This window comes from Aquila chrysaetos, chromosome 19 (genome assembly GCF_900496995.4).
Source record: "Aquila chrysaetos chrysaetos chromosome 19, bAquChr1.4, whole genome shotgun sequence".
Lineage (NCBI taxonomy): Eukaryota > Metazoa > Chordata > Aves > Accipitriformes > Accipitridae > Aquila > Aquila chrysaetos.
This window is the reverse complement of record NC_044022.1, coordinates 16,290,833-16,306,925: the sequence shown is the minus strand read 5'-3', so window position 1 is coordinate 16,306,925 and position 16,093 is coordinate 16,290,833. Positions and strand designations below refer to the sequence as shown.

General features: G+C 45.6%; 1 protein-coding gene across 1 annotated transcript; it reads right to left on the bottom strand.

Annotated features, from left to right (window-relative positions):
• Window positions 1-7,082: 7,082 nt before the first annotated feature.
• GPR83 (G protein-coupled receptor 83) lies at window positions 7,083-15,928 on the bottom strand. The gene is made up of 4 exons (XM_030042518.2): window positions 13,190-15,928; window positions 12,320-12,445; window positions 11,158-11,291; window positions 7,083-10,356 (listed from the first exon to the last, which is right to left on the bottom strand). Exons 1-4 carry the CDS (start codon window positions 13,574-13,576, stop codon window positions 9,732-9,734), a joined length of 1,272 nt encoding a protein of 423 aa, XP_029898378.1. The 5' UTR covers window positions 13,577-15,928; the 3' UTR covers window positions 7,083-9,731.
• Window positions 15,929-16,093: the final 165 nt, after the last annotated feature.

Sequence of the window (16,093 nt, the reverse complement as noted above, 5' to 3'; positions counted from 1 at the left end):
AGCTGGGGAGTCCCTGTTTTCACAGAGCAGAAAAATCCGTAGCTGGCAAAGAGGTTAGAGTATTGCACTGCGGTCCATTAATGACTTCTATGCAGGACATAGCCAGACTGTTTTAATTGTGGTCTACCCAAAATACATCAAAAAACATCTTGAAGTTTCACATTCAATATGCAAATGTGTAAGACTCTCAGTAATTGAATGATGGGGGTGAGTAACTGCTCTCTCTTTGTAGTACCAAAATGTAGACAATGGTATCAACCTTTGTTAAGTACTTTGAGTTCCAGAGATAAAAATCATGTTTGTATTAGCTAGTAGTGGCTAGTTAAATACATTCATTAAGAAAATTAGGAGGAGGTTTATACTACTCAGAAAACTGTGGTTTTGAAATCTCTGGAACCTCCCAGTATTTTTCCCAGAAGAGCAGTGGAAGTAAAGATAGTTTGGAGATGGTGCCTGATACCCTTGGAAAATGCCTGTGAGACAATGGCATTAAGGTTCCTGAAGCTCCAGGAAACTGCTCTACTTCTAGCAGGCCTCTTCTCATCTCCATCAACTGAGAGGAGAAGGTATTCATCCCATGCTGACAGCAGAAGGGGTGGGCTGCCCTGCAGTCAGAGACAATACCAAGCAAAGCTGGGGTTCATTTCTTCTGTGCAGGAGAAATTTGTCATATTTTCCTTGGGTGATGGTCTCAGCATGCTTCAAGGAGTCTTGGCTTCCTTTTCCGTATTATAGCAAGAGGCTTTGACTATGCTATGCGCTGTCAGTTTTGCCTGTACTCTATGAAATATCCCTCTAACGGATGCGGGTACAATGCTTCAGCTATTCGTTGCTTTCCTTTGGATGAGACGGTCTCTGACGTGGCATACTGCTAATTATGGCAGGCATAGCAAAGGATGTGTGAAGAGAAAATTCTCCATTTATCTCCACTAAGGAGCTGGCCCTTGCCATTTATTTGGCTGCAACGTAACTTTCTCTGTCACAAAAAAACCTCCATGTAGTGGAATAAAGAAAGTTGTGGATTTTTCCTGCTGAGCACCACAATGTCTGATGGCAGTGGCAGCTCATGCTCTACTGCTAAAGGCTTTGAGACTGACACAGAACTGCCCTGCTTCTCATGAGACTATTGCTAGTGCACGTTAAAACCTATGATGAAGAGTCTGGAGAAGGTTTGAATTCAAGGATTTAATTGGGAAGACACTATGAGTGGGGCCTTGCAGGCTTCCTCTGTTCAGTACCAAAGCGGATGATGGACTACTGAGCACAAGTCATTGAGAAGTGGCCTGAACTCAAGTAGGTGAAATTAAATAAGGACAAATGCAAAATAACAACTACACTTAGGAGGGAGAAATCAAATGGGGAATAGTCAGGTAGGCATTAGGAGGAGATTTAAAGTCACCGAATTATCTGTGATGCTTTTGCAATAAAACCTTTGAGCTCCCCCATCCAAATCACCCCAACACTCTGGACTACCACAAGAGGAATGCCAGGTGTAAGGCATGGGAGATGGTTCTCCTGTTCCGCTTGAGACAGGACAGGGAGTTCCTGAAATGTTCTGTGTCGGGCATCACTTTTCCGGAAAAAATGTGTGCAGAAAGTAGAACCACAGAATAGTTTGGGTTGGAAGGGACCTTAAAGGTCATCTAGTTCCAACCCGCCTGCCATGGGCAGGGACACCTTCCACTAGACCAGGTTGCTCAAAGCCCCATCCAGCCTGGCCTTGAACACTGCCAGGGATGGGGCATCCACAGCTTCTCTGGGCAACCTGTGCCAGCGCCTCACCACCCTCACAGGGAAGAACTTCCTTACATCTAATCTAAATCTACCCTCTTTTGGTTTAAAGCCATTACCCCTCATCCTATCACTACACTCCCTGATGAAGAGTCCCTCCCCATCTTTCCTGCAGGCCCCCTTTAGGTACTGGAAGGCTGCTGTAAGGTCTCCCTGGAGCCTTCTCTTCTCCAGGCTGAACAACCCCAACTCTCTCAGCCTGTCCCCATAGGAGAGCTGTTCCACCCCTCTGATCATTTTTGTGACCCTCCTCTGGACCCGCTCCAACAGGTCCATGCCTTTCCTGTGCTGAGGACCCCAGAGCTGGATGCAGAACTGCAGGTGGGGTCTCACAAGAGCAGAGTAGAGGGGGGAAAGATCACCTCCCTTGACTTTCTGGCCACCCTTCTTTTGATGTAGCTCAGGATACGGTTGGCTTTCTGGTCTGCAAGTGCACATTGCGACCTCATGTCTAATTTTACATCCACCAGTACCCCCAAGTCCTTCTCGGCAGGGCTGCTCTAAATCAGTTCATCCCCCAGCTTGTACTGATACTGGGGACTGCCCCAACCCATGTGCAGGACCTTGCACTTGGCCTTGTTGTACTTCATGAGGTTTGCACAGGCCCATTTCTCAAGCCTGTCAAGGTCCCTCTGGGTGGCAAACTTCCCTCTAGCAAATCAACCACACCACTCAGCTTGGTGTCATCTGCAAACTTGCTGAGGGTGCACTTGATCCCACTGTCTACGTCACTGATGAAGATATTAAACAGTATTGGTCCCAGTACCAATTCCTGTGGCATCTGCTGAATGGTGAGAAGATACATGTGGCCATCATATTATTACCTACTTGTTCATTCCATGCTGAAGTGGCTGAAAATTAGTGGCATTTGGGTTTCTAAATCAGTTTTATGCTTTTGAGAATCCTACACTTCTCTGCTCCCAAGTGGCAAAAACACAAGGGTGGTTATTACTTAACTGAACTGTATTGAACATTTCATTCAGCCTAAACTTTAGGTTTAAAATGCCCAAGAGTCCTTTTTAATATCCATGTTTATCTTTTCTGATTCAAATGCTTAGTTATTTTACCTCTGGCTTTCTCAGTCTTGAAATGATTGCAACTAACTCCTCTCCTTTGTGTTTTTTAGCTACTCTTTTTTTAAAGCTACGCCTTTTTTAAGAGAGATTTTCCCTACCTGCTAAGAATCTGTAAGTGAAGAGCTGGTGTAAAAAGCACAGCACCAGCTGCATTTTCACTGGACCAAGATTTGGAGGAAGGCTGCCTGAGAAGCAGCTCAGATGTTCAGCCTGCGGTAGGAGCCTCTTCTGTGGAGAATGATCCCTTTGCAGCAGCTCATGGGAGGAGACCTAGACATCTGCACCCAGTAAGTTCACCCTATCAAGCCACGTGCTAAATAAAGCAACTACCCAAATGAGAAGTGCCCATGCCTCCCTATCACCGCAGCCACAGCCCAGTTGACCTCCAGAATGCTGCTTCTGCTCCATCTACTCCTTCACCACACCATGTTATACCTCCTGTACCAAATAGTCATTTTACACCAGGGCTGGGACTTCCCTCCTTGCCATTCGTACATCCAGATTTATCGGCTATGCAGGCTCCCACGGCTAGTGTGCTTCACAGCTGCGACCCATGGTTTGCAACGTGTCACAGATGCTGTGACCTGTGCCGAGGCTGCCTGACGGCCAAGCTCCAACACATGGTCGTTGTCCTACATGTACCTGCCTTCCAAACAGTGCAGCTGCAGGCGACACGGCTGGACCCCAACACGGGCTATACTACAGAAGGTATAAATGCTAGGTACCAAGCAAATAGAGTGTCATAGAGATAAAAATAAATTATTATAGAAATAAATAATAATAAATTATAGATTATTCTCAATAATAAACCTTTTCCAGTTGTCTTGTCCTGTCTCTACAGTCTCACAGTTACTGTATCTACACTCCAAGGAGGTTGTCTTCAGGGACATGAACTGGGTTTGGTTTTTTTCCCAGCCCAGGAAAGCCAAAGGCCCCAGACACTAGCGGTGCATGCAGCAAAACGGCAACACGTGGCTAATCCAGTAGCTGCACTAGCACCAAGGGCTTCTCGGACAAACCCAATGATTCATAAGTCTTGGCGAGTCATTGCCCCCTTCTTCCCCTCAGGCCAGACATAGGGCAAGGGGTTGTGGGGCTGCAGGGAACACACTTGTGGTTCTCCTGTCCATCTTACATTTACATCTGGGGATAACTGCAGCATTTCAGCTAGCAAAGGTATAGATCTGTTCTGCAGGAGTCACACATTGTACTTTCAGTCTCCATCATGACTAGGTATGCTTTTACGACACACTGGAACTGACACGAGGCCAGCACTGAGTGACCACTGGATTCTTGGCACTGGCATCAACTGGTGCCCCTGGGATTCATAAGGAAGAGTAGTGTCAGCAAGCAATTCCCTTTCCCTTCCTTCCCTCCCTGTCCTGTTTTTTCAAGGGAAGCCCAGATGGAGTTTATATATCATCAGTCAAAACCAAAGAAGCAGCAACTGATCTACAGGCAATTTAGTGATTTTTCATAACAATTAAGCTTGGAAGGCTTAGAGGCTTAGAAAATGGCATCTGCAAAGGAAAGTTGGGAAGGCTCTGATTTTTGTAGAAGAGAGTGGGGAGGAGAAAAACCTTCTCAAAAGAAAAAATAGTGAAAGACAGCTCTTCACAAAGGACATGAAAAAGAAGCCACCAAATTCATTTGCAAAACTGATGATTTAGCTTAAATGCTTAGAAAAGGCTTTACTTGCAAAGCTGCAAAGCCCTGGACTGAGGCTACGTTTTATCTTCACAGCACTGATGCTAGAAAGTGTCACAATACCAGTAGTGGTGCCATGGACCACAGGCCTAGGGACAAGAGCCTCAAGGGAGGGAGGGAGGGAGGGAGGAAATTGAAAGCTGGAAGCTAAAAACCTCATCTGACATCAACAAGTGCAAGAACGGCTTCACAGATTTGTTTTCCCCTTACTGCTATTCAGAATAGCACCAGCTGCCAAATACGGCCTGGCATTGTCTTTGTTCCCTTTCAAGGTGTCTGCAGAATTCCACATGGAGGAAATTAACAAAACACTAGGAACATTGCTAGAAACAGAGAATTAATATTCATGAATTCATAGAAATTGTAAGTTAATTTCCATAAGTATGTTATTTCCATAAGCATGTTACCTAGTGTCAAGGAACTAGAAAAATGAGAAAACAGTATTGTCAACACAAATAATTTCACTTTTGAATAGAAAAAACACAGCACTCTTTAAATCATCAAAGTTGCAGAGCCAACCACTCGAGGTTTTGGAGGTACCAGCATTAACTTTACCTATGCGACCTTAATTGTGTTCCCTTATCCATATGCCAGATGATGCATTCTCTAAATGCAGTTCATTTTTCCACAAACCTCCTGTCCTCAGGCTATGCGGGTCTCCTGCAAGGAGCAGCTGTTCCGTGCCTTGCGTACTGTTTGTTAGCCAGTAGACACCGCTCGGCCGTGTTCGCAGCCTGCTCCAGAGGCACGCGTGTGAAAGCTCCAGAGGAAACAACGGAGCCAGGTTTAGAAGAACGACCTACACTGATAACCAAGGACATGACTGATAGCAGTCAAACTGGTGAACTCTGGGGAACACGCTGCCCCAGGTACGGAGAGCTGTGCTCTGGCAAAGCTGTGAGCAGAAGACCTGTATCATCACCTGTACCATTGCTCCTCCTTCACCCCAACAGAAGGACAGTCTGTATCAATAAAGAAAGACACTGAAAAGGAGGGAAAAAACCAGCAAGCCTTGCCTAAGATTTATGGAAGCAGAAGCAGGCAAGATTTTGAGGGAAAAGATAGCAATAATAATTGTTGACTCAAAGGGTATAAAACACCCATCCAAAAACTGGTTCATTGTTGTCAGCAAAAAGGAACCCAAAAGACGTAAGAAGGAGTCAGCAGCCAGCATCCCCTGAGGTCTGTGTCGCACAGGAGCCAGCCTGGCCACGCCACCCGACCACACACACGCGTCGCTGCTTCTGAGGACGCGGGTACGAGGGTGGGAGTGGGGACACTTGACTTGCTTAGAAAGTCAGATAAACCAAAACGTCCTCCCCTTTCCATAACGCCTCACATTTAGCTCGGATTCATTATATTCCCAGAGGAGAAAGAAAAGCCTCCCGACAGCGTGACCCTTACCATGCTCCAGAGCAACCGGTCCCTTCTCACACCAAAGTCCCCCACTGGCTCGTTCTTGCAGATCTGTTTTTCTAAGGCTAGCTACTAAACCACCTCTTTCAAAGCACTGCACAAGACCAAAATTCGAAAGGTAGCAGAAAGTCTGGCTGCAGCAGGCAAACACAGCATAATGATAGTTGAACTATTTGTGCTTGAGTCTTTTAAGCTGCAGACTCACTGGAAAAAAGAAAAAAAGAAAATATGCGACAGAAAAAAATAAAGCATTAAAGCATAAAAAGATGAATCCAAAACACAAACAAAATTTTTTTCTTCTCCTCTTTGATAAGACTGACAACAGCATAACATACTGTGAAAATGCTTTGCTTTTGCTGTCTGAGGAGAGTCGCCCAGCCCCGTGCTCACTCAGCTCTCCCAGCCGGCAGGTGACGCTGACGGGACAGAGCCACAGTGGCATTGGTCTGGCAGGAGCCACAACAGGCATGTGGCCGTGCACAGGAGCGGAGATGCTTTGAAGGATCAGAGCAGAAGGTCAAGCTACTAGCAAAATCCAACTTTCAGAAGTAGATTTCCAGGCAGACTTCCTCTCCCAAGTCGTTCATGACCAAACAGAGAAAGAATCCTGCAAAATATTGGATACTATATGAAGACTTGAAGCATTGCATTTCCCTAAGGGCAGACTTTAAAAAACAAAAAAACCAAAACCCCCAAGGAGACAACATTTTCCATTCCTAAAGCCAGGTGATTCTATAGGTAAACCCAACCGTGACCTTGACCATTCGCTTCCCTGAGGGAAGAAAGGATGCTTTTGGGAAGGGTTTCTTGTTCTGCTCTCACTGGCCTCCTTTGGCCCCAGGCAGGGAAGCTCTTCTGTTCATTACCAGCTTAAGCTGAGTAAAGCCATTCCAGAAATCCAAGTAAAGAAAGATTTTTATTAATGAATACAAAATAACGAATGTGTAGCCTTCAAAATGGTTTTGTTCAACATTTACAAAACCTGTGACAAAATTAAGGTGGGAAGAAGATGGGGTTGGCTCCTTGTACCCCCTTCCCTCACGCCATCCCCTTCCCTTGTGTCCTGTCTCTGAGTCTCTTCTTCCTCCTGCTGCCATCGCACGCTCCCTCCCCTCTCAGCTTCCTCCTCACCGCTCTTCTCCCTTCTCTTTGCTACCAGTGAGTGAACGCTTGCTGCTAGAAACTGCATGTAAACACAGACCATTTTTCTTTTGACCAAGGGAACCAAATGTAGCATCTAATTTGTTGCTTTATCCCTTGCCGATATGGGCACGCACACGTTTTTCCTCTCCTGGGGCAATATTTTAGTATTCGGGAGAAATGTTTAAATAGTTAAAAACTGGTAAGGATGACTACAAGGGGTTATGAGGGACTCTGAAATTAAATTGGAGCTGCATAATTACAAGGAAGGAAGAGGCAAAGGGAAAAATGAAAGGATAATGTCCACTGAATGGACTTGGAAGGGATGGGCTAACTTCCCAAACTCTCATGAAGCGGGTTTTCCAACGCTACCAGACCTCTCTCTCTTGTAGAGGAGAAAGGGGCTGAGGTCCCTGCTTCTCTCACACGCTTTGGCACGTTAATTTAAATCTTCCTATACTGAATGTATAGGTCAGATCTTGCACAACTGAAATCAGGGAATTGGTCTGATTTACAGCAATTCAGAGTATGTCCAAGGTTACTGCGGATCTAAAAATACCCCATCACCACTTTCCTCTTTTAAGTGCATAGTATTAGATTTTTAGGTACTCAGCATTCCCAAAGGTTTATTTTCTGGTAAAGAATTGGGATCTGCTGTCACTGGACTGGGGACCGTGGTTCACAGGCTCTGTGCTATTGGGATCTCCAATAGAATAGAATAGAATAGAATAGAATAGAATAGAATATTTCAGTTGGAAGAGACCTACAACGATCATCTAGTCCAACTGCGTGACCACTTCAGGGCTGACGTGTTGCTAATGTAAAGGGGGGAAACGGGACCTGGCTTAAGGGTTCAAAGCAGGCAGGAAGAAAGGTTTGATTCTGCATATCAGTGATACAAAGTACTCTGACTCACGGGGCCTTGATAAAGGGTAGTAAAATAGCACTGGATTCAAAGTGAGAGACTGATAACACCTTGTGAAAGGACAGGCTAGCTGCAAGGAGTGGTAGGCATTTCAGTCTCTTTAAATACTGCTACTAAAAGACCTGCATAAGGCTTAAAATGATTTCAGAAATGTAAGTTTATTACAGGACATTGGGAAAAACAGTTTCTCTTTTTCTTTTTCCATTTATAGTCATCTATAAAATGAAGATTTTTCTTGCTTCACTGCTGGCTGCTGCAAGTTGATGTGGAATGGGGCACCCTGGTGTGACATTCCAGCTAATTTCCACAGCACAAGGAGAGTTATTGCTTTCCTGAGCAATACAAGGTACAGTTTTTGGAATTCTCTTTTTTTTTCATGATTCAAAATCAGATTTTCTTCTGCTAAGAACATTAAGTTCTGCAAACTACTCCAGACAGCTGCAGTCACATGAATTTTCTTGGCCACCGCAAGAAGGACACATCTCACTCATCTTTAAACGCAAAAAAATTGTGCAATCACCAGAGGATATCTTGTGGTGAAACGTTCCACTTCTATTACTTGTTATCAGAGATATCATGTGTTCTCTCAAAACAGTTAATATATGAACAGATTCCAGAGAGCTAACATCTTAGTTGGAATGAAGTGTCCCAAATGTCTGATCTGAGAAGTACCCAGGTGCTTTACAGGATAAGAGAGCAACGTTCAAAGACAAATTAAAAAGTCGAACAGTGGGATCCTTTAGCTGGCACTTGAAAATAATGCAAAGATGCTCTGATCAAAAGGTCCTAGTCCAAATTCAGAGTAGTGTTTAATTACCTGTTCTCTGACTGTGGATTTTATGTCCAGCATTCTCCAAAGCAGCTTTTTTGTGTTTAGTTCTCTATTTGAAGACAAACTTTCTGAATATTCACTACTTTATTGTAGGAAAGAAAAATTCTGTGTGATTTAGCACTGGTGGCAGATGCTGAGCTAACGGGTTGGTGTTTGCCATCTACTTATGCAAAGAATAGGCATCCATTTTTCTTCCAACTCTACCTTAGAAAAAGTGCCTGCGATGTAAGAGACTCCTCTGTTTATCAATGTCCATCTTACCTTCCACTTCTCTGAGGGTATTTCCACAAAAAAATGGATTTGTGAAATACATCTGTTCATTCATTCTGAACAGATCTTGACTTTTCAGACTCCAGTTCAGAAGGGATGCCTTCCTACCCAGTTGCACTGGATCTAAGCCAGCAACCTAAAGGTCTATATCTCAACCATTTCCACGTTGTTATGAAGAGACTTAGAAAAGGGGGAGGGAGGCCCGTTGTGATTAGACCGTTGCTGTAGTGTTTAAGTACCAGCAAAACACACACAGAGCCCCAGTGGTAAAAAGGCTTAGTCACACAGATAACAGCGACATACATGCAGAGAATCCCGTCCTGCAAGCTGATCCAAAGTCAACTTGACAAAGAGAGTTCCTTCCTGGGAAGACCTTTCTTTAGGGCTCCACGCCATTATCATCAGCCCGCATCAAACATGCAGCTCTTTCACGTTACCTCCTGCAGAACCTCCTTCTTGGTTTTATCACGTGTGGTTGTACAGTCCCTAAGTAGGTCAGGGCTCCACATCTTCCCACCATTTTAGCTCTAGCCAAATCTGTGGGCAGTCCTTATAGATTTCCCAGGGCCGCCGTTTAGCTCACAGCTACTACCGGCTCAACTGCAGAGATGTCTGTCTTTCCTGACTGGATGTTGGAGGCTGATGGAAGGACATGGGAGGCCTGCAACCTCTTGAAGTTGACGTTTTCTGGCCAAGCCGGTCGGTAGGATGGGATCGTGGAGGCAAGCCTCTGTTCTGCGGGCCTGGGAGTTTTTCTGCACAAGTTGAGCAAAGCCTTCAGTTCCGATCGGAAGCTGTCATTGAGCCAGCAGTAGATGAAGGGGTTGTAGCAGGTGCTGCTCATTGCCAACCAGTGAAAGGCGAAGTACAGGGCATTGTTGGTGCGGATGGTCTGGCTGGAGAGGAGGATGACGTAGCAATTCAAGGGGAACCAGCAGACTGCGAAGAGGATGACGACGAGCATCAGCATCTTTATGGTCTTCCTATTCTTTTTGCGAAGGGCGAAGTACTGCTCAGTGGTGACATCCCCGATGACGTTGCGCAGCCAGAGTTTCTTGGCCACTGTCATGTAGGCAGCAGAGATGATCAGAAGGGGCAGGACGTAGAGCAAAACGAAGGTGGTTAAGTCGAGGTACTTCCAAAAGAGGTCAGCAGGCTCAGGGAAATCCGGCAGACATAGGCACCGGGTAACCTCCTCACTGCAAGTGGAGCATACCGGACACGGGGTGAGAACGCATATGGGCACCGTGGGAGAGGTACAGCAGGAGCAAGGAGGTAGGGGGGAGAGGGCTCCTGCCACAAAGCCTGGAGGCAGACCGTTCCTGTGTGCACTTGTGTCACGGTTAAGCGGAGCTCTGCTGTCCAAGGGCTTGAGCTATGGAGCAGCCTGTGAGCATGTGGTGATAATTTCTCATAGGCATTCATGACCTTACGATAATTTTATGAATTTCATCAACTACAAAACCTCCTGCTGCACAGAAGCAGGTTTTTATTCTCTGTCCTTTGGCAAACAAAAACACAGTCTCTGCACATATTAAGGACCTTTCTCTCATTAAAGCTCTTTCAAAATATCAGGGCTCATGACAGCATTTTATGGAACGAGCAGCTGAGGCAGATTTTTTCACTTTCTCAGGGCTAAAGAGTAGATTAAAACCTGTTAGGTTTTAGGTTTTTCCCCATTTCTGGTCTGCCCAAACAGGTCAGATTGGTACATCATGTAAAACGCCAGTGTATAGAGATAGAGGGTCCAGGCCAGATCCTCTAACTTCTTAGCCTATTTCATGTGATTAGTGTGACCAAATAAAGATAAAACAATTAAAAATAAAAACAAGGACAGGATATCAGCCATTGCAGAAGGAATCTGATGAAAATTATAGACTAGATCCATATTTGGCTGACTTCAATATAAGCTCAGGGCTTTCAGTAGAAGATGCCAAAGTATGATCACTGGGAGTCTGGCCTCCAGGGAGACTGTGGAGGAAAGCTAAGCACACCCTTACCTGTATTCAAAGGTAAAGAGTTTTTGGTAAATAGCATGTGGTAGGGAGAAACAAGTTGCCATGATCCAGATTACAGAGATGTAGATAACACCTTTTGCAGTAGATATGCGAGGTTTCAGAGGGTGCATTATAACCTGTGCAAAATAAACCAAGATTCAGGCTTATAAATTTTCAGGAAATAATTATACAATTTTTCCATATGATCTTCCAGCCTTAAATCTATTACTTCATGAGGAAATTCAGCATGCAAGCAGTGCAGTCTTCACCCAGCTCCCATTGACTGTAAGCTGTACATGAAAGGCTGAAATTTTCCTCCATGGAAATAGGTAAAGTCACATCCCATTCCTACCCTTGCATTTTAGTATTGGTATCTAGGTGGGAAAAACTGGGTACTAGGGGGTCTTGCACACATGTTCATTTCTGGGTTCAATTTACTTGATAGCAAAAAAAAAAAAAGGAGGAGAAAATAGTCTCAGACTCTTCAGTATCAGTGACCCAAAGAAGCACGGGTTTGTGATTTAACCAGACCTCCCTGAGGATGCTTCTGACAGCCAGCGCATTTTCTGGAAACAAGAAGCTTTCTAACAGAAAATGTCAACTGTCAATTGTTTTGTGTGGTTGTTGGGTGACTCCAAACTGATAATGCCCAACTGTCCCCAGTTTTGAGCCCATTATCAACAGCAAGCCACAGCTCTGCTTGTGACAAACACCAGTGTGTTACAGTCAGCTCTCCAGTATTCAAGGTAACAAGGGGTGAGACATCCCAGAGCAAAGGGAGATAGAGCTGCGGAAGCTAACTGGGAAGTCCCTACATCCATGGTGCTGGACAAACCACCCTGAGAGCAGAGCTGCCCACGTGAAGTCCTATCAGAATCTTGGACTTTCTCCTTGTCTCAGACTACTGGATTATCTGCTGCAGAAAAGCTCCCATTCCCCAGCTGGAAGCAATCGCAAGGCAATGGACATCTTCCATCTCCCACCTTGCTGCGGGCTTGAAACGATTCTTTCCATCTGACAGCAAGAACTGCTCCCCTACCCTGTCAGCTCCTCATGCATCTTACGTTAATCTGGGAGCTGAGAAGGAAAGGACATGAGCTCATCCTTTCTCATTTTCATTATGCCCTCCCAAGCTTTCCATCTGTCTGCTTCAGAGAGCTCTCACCTGGTGCCTGTCCACAGCAATGGCTGTGAGGGTCAAGGCAGAGACGTGGAGGGAACAGTACTGCGCAAACCTACTGACATGGCACATCCCCTTCCCGAATATCCAGGTACTGTTCACAAAACGAGCCTAAAACCAGAATACCATTAGTTTTGTGTAGCCTCTCACACCTCCACAAGCTTATAGATATCTGAGACACCTCTGGCACATATTCCTTCTGCTCTGTAAAAGATATTTTTAAAATAGCATGTTCTTTGTACAATTGTATAATTTTCTGGCTTCTGAACCCTGAAGAGGTAGGTTAGCGCTGCTCAGTGGCCCAGCAATATCCTCCAGGACAGTACAGCAGCGCACTACCAAAGATATTTGTTCTCTTTTATTCACAGTGTCTCCTTCTGCAGTCTAACTGTTGAGTCAATACATTTCCTTTTCCTTTTAAGCTCTCCTTACAGGATAGGGCTGACCTATATGCCTTATCATACTTCAAAGCAAACTACAGCTTTTCAACACAGCTTGTAAAATGATGGTGAGCATTAATCTTTTTTTCAAGAGGTTCATAGTATTACCTTGGAAATACTTTAGAGAAGGGAAGAAAAAAAAAGACTAGGTACTACAAAGTACTAAGTAATCACTGCGAGGTTATTATTGTTCAAGTACTATCGGGGCCGCTTTTAACAAATGGATAATTTCAGATCTGCAACTAGATAACAGGAATTAGAGAAGATACGTGGAGTTTTCCAAAGATCACTCCAATCACTGTAATTTGGACTGGACAGGTAACTGCAGAACATCCATGCACTGCCTATAGCGGTATAAAGAAAAGGCCACCGAACTAACTGCGATGCCTTTATGGCATCTCTGCCCCAGTCTTACCAGTGTAAAAGGCGTGTTGAGGAGCGTGATCATGATATCGGCTACAGCCAGGTTCACAATGAACAAGCTGGTGGCGGAGTGCATGCGCTTGGTCTTGATGACAACGTGACAGACCAGGACGTTGCCGAAGAGGGAGAAGACAATGATGAAGGAGTACGCCGTGACGAGCAGGGCTTTCACTGTGATGCTCTGCGACTCCGCTCCGTACCGGCTCCTGCCCACAAAGCTCTGCCAGTCAGCCAGGCTGTCATTATCCCAAGAAAAGAAACCCGAGATGTTCGGGATTACAAAAGTCTTCTCCAGGCTCCCACTGAGGGGCAACTTTCCTGGGGTCACAAAGGCGTTAACCACGTCAGGGAGAGCGAGCCAGACAAAACAGGACAACATCTCCGAAACGCCGCTCTGCTCCTCCAATTTGGAAATAGCTCATTTGCAAGAGAGCAGAGCTCATGCCGTGTGCCGGGAGAGCCGTCCTCCCCTTGCTCAGCCCAGGCGCGCTCGGGGGCTGCAAACACAGTACGCAACTAGCAGGAGTGGGGGGATGCTCCTGCCGTGTGCTTCTCCCACTCGGCTCGCTGCTGCTTTCGCTCCTTCAGCCAGCTTTATAGCCCCAGGGCGAGCTCCAAGCCAGGATCTTCTGCAGCTATTGGGCTGCATGACATTATTTCTGCTCTGACGTGCTGCTTTTCCACCCAGTCATGCTCCTCCGGGTGCTACTCCAAGACAAGCACATCTGTGAGAAAGGCAAATCAATCTCTCCAGTCGTCAGCATCCTTTTTCTCTACCAGCAGCCCAGCTCATGCCGAGTCTGTGCCATTTATAAACCAGCAGCATGTGCGGCAGCGCTGCTCTCTTCCAGGACACAGTTCAAATTTAAGCTCAGTTTTAAAGAACTGGCAGGCAAGTTTCAGCCTGTTTCACACCATGAAACTTACTAGCTAGCATAGAATAGGGGGGTAACAGAAGAATTGTGAAAAACAAGCCAGCTTATTGTACTTACAGTATTTTCCAAAGACCTTTTTTTCCCCTCAGAGGGACAGAGAAATACTTAAGCTTTCCCTTGGCAGGGATTTCCTCTTGGCCAAGGGAATAAAAAGTTTGATGTGAAACTGTGCTTTCTAGGGTTTGTAGAAATACAGAGGTAGTTAACAAAGAGATGATTATATGGGACAGAGGACGGGAAGTGATGTCCCAGCCCATTGAGTCCAGTATCCAGGACTGGACAGGCAGCTGTACGCTGGACCCAAGCACTGATGATAAGGCAGCATGTGTGTTCCCTATGCCTTCCCCGCAAAACACAGTAGGAAATCTAAAATCAGTATCAGGAGACCCAGAGCCACAAATCCTACACAGCACAGAAAGATGTGCCCCTCTGCTGTGGGCAGAGCTTCTTGGGTGGTGTCAGCTAACCCCAGGCAGAGCAGGTTTTGTACCTACGGTTTCATTTAACCATCACTTAAAAGACTCCCCCAGTGATCCACTCGGGCTGCTTTCTCCTCACTGCTGCTCAGGAGTTGAATGCAGCAGGACAGGCAGCATGGCCAGCCCACAGCGCTCCTCTGCAAACTGCTGCCAGCATCTATTTCTTCCACAAAATTGTCCAATTTGAGCTCTTCCGGCAGTTTGCCTGTCTCAGAGGAAGCTTTCCAGTGAACCTGCTGGAGCTGCTAAGGTGGCAGTCACCTGTGACCATTCAGAGAGAGGAAAGAAAACTGTGTCCACCTCAGAAGCACTTGGCCAGCAAGGATGCCTCCAGTCTGATGCTGCCAGAAAAACAGAGTCTCACAATGTAACATAAAGGCGCAGTGAAATGGCAGAAAGCAGGACAGGGCAGCATTCTGGTGTGGGTTTGGGATGAGAACAGAGCAGTTGGTGGCATATGTCCCCCTTCTCGCTGGGCTACTCTTGTTAAACCACTGCCGCGTTTACCATTGAACTTTATTGTATCACTGTTTTATATCAATAAACATATTGCTACTTCTCCCTTACAAGGGAAGTGCGTCACTCCATCCGCAACACAATCTCCTCCCACACAGCCCCAGCCCACCCTCCTCCAAGCTGGACTCAGCATCTTGTGACCCAAAGGAGGTGGACCCACCACACACCGGGCAGGCCCACCCAAAATACCCACAAAGGCTCATGGAAAAAGCCCTGTGGAAGCTCTGGTCATGTCATGTCACTCATGTTGCCTGTGTGCCCTTCTCTGCCTCACATCACCCTTCTGGTTTAGTTTGTATTTAAACATACCCCAGTATGAACTGTCTGAACAGTTCACCTACATGTGGCTGTTACTAGAGAACAGGCTGAAGTAGATTTGTCAGCTTGGTACCCACTCCTGCTGACAGCTCCCTTGCTCCACCATCCCCGGCACCCGCTGACAGCAAAGGAAGCAGCTGCACAGGCATGTCAGGATTTGGTACGCTGTATATGGTTTTTGTAAAAGGTATCTGTGAATTGATGTAATTTATAAAATGAGAAGTATTTAGAAAATGTTCGAAATAAAGCTATACAGCTCATGAATTCAGGTAATCATCAAAAGTCGTCAAAAACATCTGTGCAAAAGAATTCTTAACAAAATTATAATAAATTAGACAACAGGCCTGATGAAAAAAAAGTTTGTAACAGGAGTATAAAAAAACCCCACTCACACTAAAGAATGCAATTCAGAAGCATTCAAAAAAAGGAATAATGCTTTTTCTTCTTCTTAAATACAGAGCAGAGTGTGCACACACACCCCCTCACACCGCCACCCCCCATTTTCCTGGGAACAATCTTTCTTTCACTCCTGTGGCTTTGTTGAATTTTTGAGCTTTCCTGGGGCAGGTGGATTGGAAGTTACATGAGTGAGAAGTGACTTTTCAAAAACTATTCAATGTGATCTCTGAGAAATAACGTTGATTTTCC

Coding starts and splice junctions, on each gene's coding strand:
- GPR83 (XM_030042518.2), bottom strand. CDS start 13,576: ATGTTGTCCTGTTTTGTCTGGCTCGCTCTCCCTGACGTGGTTAACGCC. Junction 11,292..12,319: donor TTGCTGTGGACAGGCACCAG/GTGAGAGCTCTC, acceptor TATTTTGCACAG/GTTATAATGCACCCTCTGAA. Junction 10,357..11,157: donor CTCTTTACCTTTGAATACAG/GTAAGGGTGTGC, acceptor CTCCACTTGCAG/TGAGGAGGTTACCCGGTGCC.